The sequence below is a fragment of the Otolemur garnettii genome, unplaced genomic scaffold, assembly GCF_000181295.1.
Source record: "Otolemur garnettii isolate 467f Iridium unplaced genomic scaffold, OtoGar3 scaffold00044, whole genome shotgun sequence".
NCBI classification, from domain to species: domain Eukaryota; kingdom Metazoa; phylum Chordata; class Mammalia; order Primates; family Galagidae; genus Otolemur; species Otolemur garnettii.
Window position 1 is genome coordinate 1,244,334 of NW_003852439.1, and position 7,998 is coordinate 1,252,331.

Below are 7,998 nucleotides of genomic sequence, written 5' to 3' on the forward strand. Positions count from 1 at the left end.
AAAAAAAAAAAAAATGACTGTACCATGGAAATAAGAGAATCATTATCAAAACAAAGAGAGTGTATATGGGAGTGGGATTGTTAAACATCTCCTGGAAGAGGGGGTGCAAACCTTAACATCAAAAGCTGGAGAAGGCTTTCCCATTGAGCCAGGCTTAATTTTCATTCCCTTAAAATTTCCACAGATTAGCACCTGTGGAAAGCAGAAGAAAAAGTAAGATAATGTTACAAGTAACTAAATTTATTCATTCATCCATCATGTATTCATTCAATAAATGTTTACTGAGAATTTACTGTGAATTGGGCTGAAAATTAAACAGTCTCTGCTCTCATGGAATATAGTGATAAACAATAAATACACAGATATACATGTATATGTAATAAAGTTACAACACAATAAAATTATGACCGAAATACCCACATTGATTAAAACAAGAGAGTGTGTGTGTGTGTGTGTGTGTGTGTATTTGTTTGTTTGTTTGGAGACAAGGTCTCTGTTGCCTGGGCTAAAGTGCAATGAGTGGCATCATAGTTCACTGCAACCTAAAACTCTTGGGTTCAAGCAATTCTCCTACCTCACCTCCTGGGTAGCTGGGACTACAGGTATATGCCATCATACTTAGCTAATTTTTATATTTTTTGTAGAGAAAGGATCTCTCTACATTGTCCAGGCCAGTCTCAAACTCCTAACCTCAAGCAATCCTCCTGCTTCAGCTTCCCAGAGTGCTAGGATTCATTACAGGGGTGAACCACACCAGACCTAGCCAAAACATGAGTATATTAATATTTGTACTCATTTTAGCACAATACTTGTTAGGCTATTTCTACTTAATACATTTCTCAATTCTTTTTAATTTTATTTTTGGAGTTTTAATATTTAGCCAGGTAACACATTTACAGATTAATACATTGAAGCATTATATCAGGTAAAAAGGCACACTATGAAAAGTTTCTTTTTTTTTGAGACAGAGCTTCAAGTTATTCCCCTGGGTAGAGTGCCGTTGCATCACAGCTCACAGCAACCTCCAACTCCCGGGCTCAAGTGAGTCTCCTGCCTCCACCTCCCAAATAGCTGGGACCACAGGCGCCTGCCACAATGCCCGGCTATTTTTTGGTTGCATCAGTCATTGTTTTGGCGGGCCCAGGCTGGATTCCAACCCGCCACCTTAGGAGTATGTGGCTGGTGCCCTAGCCACTTGAGCCACAGGCACTGAGCCTATGAAGTTTCTTTCAGCTGTTCCCTTATCTGCTACATCTTACCCCTCTCTGTTCTACAAGATAACCACTCTGGGGTTAGCCACAGTGGCTCACACCTGGAGTGAACAGCTCAGGAGTACAGACCAGCTCTAATAAGAGTGAGACCCACCCCTTCTCCACCTTATCTTTACTAAAAATAGAAAAAGTACCCAGGCTTTGTGGCTGGTGCCTGTCTAGCTAGGTTTTGTGGCTGGTGCCTGTAGTCCTAGCTACTCTAGAAGCTGAGGAAAAAGGAACACTCAAACCCAGGAGTTTGAGGTTACTGTGACCTTTGACCCCACAGCACTCTACCCAGGGCAACTGAGTGAAACTCTGTCTCAAAAAAATGAAAAAAACACTTTTGTTCTTATTTCATTTTTTCCTGTAGAATTTCTTCTTGTTCTTATCACTATGAGCTCTTTATAAAACCCTTTTTAGAGTATACTTGATAAATTGTCCAGCAAACTCTTAAATGCTTTACATAACAAAGAGCTCAGCATTTTCTATTGTGAGGCAGCCCTGAGAAAGTTCCCTATCACATAAGAGAGAAATCTTTCTTTCAGCAGATCCAGTAGTTTTTCCTTTACAAAAAAGATACTACATCTTTTTGTTGGGCCGAGGTTGGGTGGTCTCACTTTTGTTCAGGCTGTTCTGGAACTCCAGAGCTTGAACAATCCATCCACTGCAGCCTCCCAAAGTGCTAGGATTACAGGCTTGAGCCACTGCTCGTGGCTCCCTGAGAGACTGAGGTAAGAGGATCACTAGAGCACAGGGGTTTGAGGTTGCTATGAGCTTTTCGTTTGTTTGTTTTTTGAGACAGAGTCTCACTTTATCGCCCTCGGTAGAGTGCTGTGCTGTCAGAGCTCACAGCAACCTCCAACTCCTGGGCTTAGGCAATTCTCTTGCCTCAGCCTCCCAAGTAGCTGGGACTACAGGTACAGTTTGGCTGGGGCAGGGTTCGAACCCGCCACCCTCTGTATATGGGGCTGGTGCCCTACCCATTGAGCCACAAATGCTGGCCTTTGCTGTGAGCTTTAAAGCCAGGGCATTATACCCTGGGGCAACAGAATGAGACTCTGTCTCAAAAAATGAAAGAGAGAAAGAGTAGAGAGAGAGAAAGAAAAGAAAAGAAAGTAAGGAAGGAGGGAGGGAGGGAAGAAAGAAAAAAAGAGAAGAGAGGAGAGGAAAGGAGGAAGGAAGGAAGGGAAGGAGGGAGGGGAGGGAGGGAGGTTGGTTGGAAGGGAGAAAGCAAAATGAAACAATAATGCTTTTGCCCTGATCAGTTAGTTATTGGCAGTTTTTCTCAATGAATTGCTATTTAGACAACTATCTTTTAGAGAGCTTTTTTGCAACAAGCTTCTCTCAAGCTGTTTTCTAAATTGTTTAATAATCACTCCACTCTTTCCCTAGCTCTCAAACAATTATAAGGTTATAATAGACCATGGGTTTTTATTCATCTGACTAAATCGAGTTCAGCCCTGTCTTTTCAGTGAGATTAGGTACCGTTTCCGTTTGTCCATATCCTTCATAGATATCAAGGCCAGTCTTGTTTCTCCATTGTTCAATCACTTCAGGATTGATTGGTTCCCCAGCGCTCACACAGTGCTTTAAGTTTTTGAACTTATAGCTTCTCAGAAAACAGATAACAAGTTAGATTTTGGAGGGAAGTAGAAAGTAGGATTATTTCTAATGAACTTCAGTATGAAATGTATTTTACTTTCTTCCTTATTCCTCTCCCCATACAAAATAAGTCATTCTAACATAATAAAATAATACCCAAAATATCAATTTTTCTTTCTCTTTTCTATCTTTTTTGGCAAGAGAGGTTGGTAATTTGTGGCAAAGAAAAGCCCGTCTCTCTGTAGGGTGGGTAACCCATAATAACGTTTATCAGCAATGAAAAGTTTACCAATTGTTTGGTTAAATTGATGGGGAGATATTTATACAGTAGAATACTATATAACTGTAAAAAAGAATGAGGAAGTTCTTGGACAGTGTTGTCCAGTAGAACTTTCTGTCATGATAGAAGTGTTCTATAATGTGTACTATCTACTATGGTATAATATACGCTACTCCTATACGAACATCAAGCACTTGAAACATGGCTAGTACAACTGAGAAACTGAATTTTTAATTTTATTAAAATTTATATTTAAATAACTACTTGTGGCTAGTGGCTACCATATTGGACAACACAGTGCCAGGGTGTATATTGTCAGGGGGAAAAAGCAAGGTACAGAACTAGGTCCATTATGCTACCATTTATGATTATAATGGGGAGGAAGAGACCATACACATATTGTCTTGTGTATTTTCAGGGAGAATAGACAAGAATCTGGAAACACAGGGTGCCTCTCTGGAAGAGGAGAAGAGGGTGACTGGGGACAACGTTTGGAGCAAGATTTTCCACTATACATTTTTTTTATATACCTATTGAATTTTATGGCCTGTGAATTATTTCCTATTTAAAAATTAAATAAAATCACTTTTAGAATACTCATCTGTGATACTGTAATATAATGAGAAATATATAGAGGTTGAGCACCCCTAAACTGAAAATCCAAAATCCAAAATGCTCCCAAATATGAAACCTTTTTCACACTGACATGACACTCAAAGAAAATGCTCATTGGAGCTTTTCAAATTTCAGACATTCAGATTAGGAGCACTCAACCAGCATAATGCAAATATTCCAAAATAAAAAAAAAAAAATGAAATCTGAAACATTTATGGCCTCAAGCATTTCAAATAAGGAAAACTTAACCTGTATTAGGTCATCATCCTGGATTCCTGGCTCAAAACTTCTAAAACCTTTGTAATTTCCTAAGTGACAGGGATGGTAGGAGCACCTTTTGTTCTAGTGTCTGGTCTTTGACCAGGTTCCTAACATAGATCTCCTAAATCCCTTGGAATTTCTTGGGTGATGGGACTGTCTTTTTTCTAATGAGGCAATTCTCTTTGGGACTACTGGATGGGGGCTAGTTGCTAGAAAGACCAAACCAGAATTCCGACCTCCTTCAGGAAGAGGAGAGGAGCTAGAAATTAACTCAATAACCAATCATGCCTTTATTATGAAGCTTCAAAAAAAAAATTCCTGAAATATAGTGTTTAGAGAGCTTCCATATGCTGGAAAGGTCGTACACCACAGCTACACAGGGATAGAAGCTTCTGTGCTTGGGGCCCTTGTGGACCTTGCCCTATATACTTACTTCACCTATAACCTTTATCATATCCTTTATAATAAACCAGTAAATGTAAGAATTTCCCTGAATTCTGTGAGCCATCAAAGCAAATTATTGAACCCAAGGAAGGGTATGTGCCAATTGGTCAGAAGCACAGATAACAGCTGGACTTATGTGTGAAATTTGAAATGTAGGAAGTCTTGTGGGAGTAATCTCTTAACCTGTTGCATATGATGCTAACTCCAAGTAGACAGTAGCAGAATTGAATTAAATTTCAGGACAGCTGATGTTGGAGAATTGGTCTGTGTGGGGGGAAAAAATCCCTCATATCTGGAGACCAGGACTATTAAGTGTGGCAATCACTGTCATTTCTTTTTAAATTTTTTTGTCAGATTACCAATGCACCCTTTCAAATGGAGTCAGCAATAGACTAAAAGACATGCATCCTCTTTTCTACTTGCTGGGATAAGTTTCCAAATAGGAACATCTACTTATCTACTTTCTCAGCTCAGGTAAATGCTATCATTCGAAATATTAAATATCTTACCCATAACCACTGGGCTCAGAGCTATAGATGTAGCTGAACCCACCCTTTCCTTTCCTAGTTTAGAAGATAATTGCCCTGGGCACAGTAATTATCATTTACATGCAGAATGTAAGCAAGAAGGAGGAGGAAGAAGGGAAGAGATTGCTATAGCCTGCACCTACTAGTCTGCAGCTATGTTTTTAGGCAGAAAGTCCTTGTCTACCCTTCTCTCACTAAATGCCTACTTACCAACATTTATTACCTGGTCATATCATTGTGTACAAGCATTCGGTAAGCAGTTGGCGCCGTACAGAAGACTGTGATAGGAAACTTGGAAAGTGTCTGCAATTTAGAAAAAGTAAACTCTTGGTCTTACTGCACTTTAATAAGTTCTTAAATGTCTTTGGTAGCCATAGCACAATTTAAACATTGTTTATTTTAATGTAAATATACTCATACCTTTTCTCTGTACAGTCACCCCTCAGTGTCAGCAGAGGGTTGGTTTCAGGAACCCTCGCAGATACCTAATCCAAGTATGCTTAAGTCCTTTACATAAAACAGTATAGTATTTTCATGTAACCTATACACATCCTCTTGTATACTTTAAATTATCTCTAGATTACTTATAATACCTAATACAATGTTAATGCTAGATAAATAGCTGTTATATCATGTTTTGTATTTATATTATGTTTCATTCTATGATATTTTTCCCAAATATTTTCAATCTGTGGTTGGTTGACTCGAGGATTGGAACCTGCAGGGATGGAGGGGGATAACTGTCTATCATTTTTTAGGCTTACTGACTTTTTGGATGTGACATCTTAAATCATGTTGTCTTCTCTGATCTCTGCAAGTTTTTCACCAGTTTTGTAAGAAATACTGCTAATGCATTTCTAAATGTTGATCTCCTGTGCTCTGCCTTACTTGCAAGATAGAAGTTGGCTCAAAATGGGGTAAATAGTGTGCAAATACACATGCTCCCTGGCTCCATGGAGAAAAAACACTACTCCACGCAGACTTTGCCCAGCCTGTGTCTGAGGTATTCCACATCACATCTGAGGGTGTCAAATCTAGCCAGAACCTGGAAAAACAAGGAATAGCCTTGAAAACAAATGTATAAGACCAGTACATAAGACATCATCTTGGCTGTTTCGACACTTTAAGCTGCAGTTGTGTGGAAGTACCTTCCATTTATAGATAATCCTAAGCCAAAACTGCTATGGGTGTGCCCGGTCATCTTAGGAGATCCACTTGTTCCACTGGTGAAGAAAATGGCCATCATTTCATCATGTTTTGTCTTCACACAGGTGTGGTTGTCACTGACATGTCTGTGAAGGAAAAGCTATAGTGACTCTGCATATTATAGACTATTACCACTGAAAAGATTCAAGAAATTATATACTTGGACTTCTTCTCCATGTCATAAATCAGGCCTCAGTGATTTAGACTGAATTACAAGGCAAAAGCCATCTCTTTCTCTATCTTTTTAGGTGATTTCTGTAATTAAACTAAATGTTGCCATCAAAAGCCTATTTATTTATTTAATCATTTTTCTCTGTGTAAAGGCCTATTTATACATGTGATAGCTGATTTCATAGCTTTTATACTGTCTAATAAAGAAGAACAAAAGCATTTAAAAAACTCTGAGGTTTTATCATACCTCCAGGACAGTGAGGACTCTGTGATCTTACAATCATAGATATGTGAAATATTTCCCCTTCCTCTCCATTGTGGATGCTTTAAAATGTAATTTTTCAAAATAATTATATTAATACTTTTTAGTGCAAGTGATGGGCAATGACAGGGGTTGGCAAACTGTAGCCCACTGGCAAAATCTAGCCTATCTCTTATTTTTGTAAATAAAATTTTCTTGCCCATTTTGATGTATAATCTGTGGTCACTTTCATACTACATGGTAGAGTTGAGTCATTGTAATAAAGACCATAAGGCCTGCAAAACTAAAAGAGACATATAGCAAACTCCTGAAAGTGTGTTTCAGCCAAATCCTGAAAGTATATTTTTTTGTTTTTGGGGTTTTTTTTTCTTAATTTGCTTTCAGTTGTCTTAGTTTGAAGCTTTTTTAAAATTTTCTTTTTTTCTTTTATTTATTTATTTATTTATTTTTTATTGTGACAGAGTCTCACTTTGTAGCCCTCGGTAGAGCGCTGTGGCATCGTAGCTCACAGCAACCTCCAACTCTTGGGCTTAAGTGATTCTCTTGCCTCAGCATCCCAAGTAGCAGGGACTACAGGTGCCCGCCACAACACCCAGCTTTTTATTTTTTTGTAGAGACGGGATCTTACTCTAGCTCAGGCTGGTTTTGAACCTCTGAGCTCAGGGCAATACACTCAACTCTGCCTCCCAGAGTGCTAGGATTATAGGCATGAGCCACCACGCTGGGTCAGAAAGTATGGTTTTTTGTTCCCACAAGAGAATCACTGTACTTCTGGTTATAGTAAACAGTAAGACTAAAGAGAATCCATCCAGTAGAGGAAGGATTTTAGTTAGAAAGAAAACTTTTAATCCAACCATTTGATCTAGCAATCTACTACTGCTATCTACCCAAAGGAAGAGAAGTCTTTTTACCAAACATATACCTGTGCCCAAATGTTTTTTAGACATTTACATAAATGTAAATTATGCAGCATAATTTACAATTGCAAAAATGTGGGACCAATTCATGATCAATGTGGGATCAATTCATAGATTAATAAGATGTGGTGTATACATGTGTGCACCCACCCACACACCATGGAGTACTACTCAACCATAAAAAGGATGAATTAATACCTTTGGCAAAAGCTGGGGTGGAACTTGAGACCATTAATCTAAGTGAAGTCTCTCAATAATGGAAAAACAAACACTGCATATACTCACTATTAAACTGGAACTAACCAATGAGCACACATGTACAGAGAGGGAATTAAAACTCAAGCAGGGGGACCAAAAAATTAATAAACTTCTCTTTCTCCTCAAAAACAACAAAAAATAATCAAGCAGGAAGTAGGGAAGAGAAAGAAGGGCAAAAACCTACTTAATGGGTACACTATTG

At 38.6% G+C, this 7,998-nt stretch overlaps 1 protein-coding gene across 2 annotated transcripts in view; it reads right to left on the reverse strand.

The window, feature by feature from the left end:
• ACSM3 (acyl-CoA synthetase medium chain family member 3) overlaps nucleotides 1-7,998 on the reverse strand; it is a 57,067-nt gene that overhangs the window by 10,491 nt on the left and 38,578 nt on the right. For both annotated transcript variants that reach the window (XM_003790696.3, XM_023513779.1), the window contains 5 exons: nucleotides 6,131-6,274; nucleotides 5,871-6,027; nucleotides 5,206-5,285; nucleotides 2,739-2,862; nucleotides 112-192 (listed from right to left, as the gene is read on the reverse strand). In XM_003790696.3, the coding sequence (XP_003790744.1) occupies nucleotides 112-192; nucleotides 2,739-2,862; nucleotides 5,206-5,285; nucleotides 5,871-6,027; nucleotides 6,131-6,274 (586 nt within the window). The remainder of the gene's footprint in view (nucleotides 1-111; nucleotides 193-2,738; nucleotides 2,863-5,205; nucleotides 5,286-5,870; nucleotides 6,028-6,130; nucleotides 6,275-7,998) is intronic.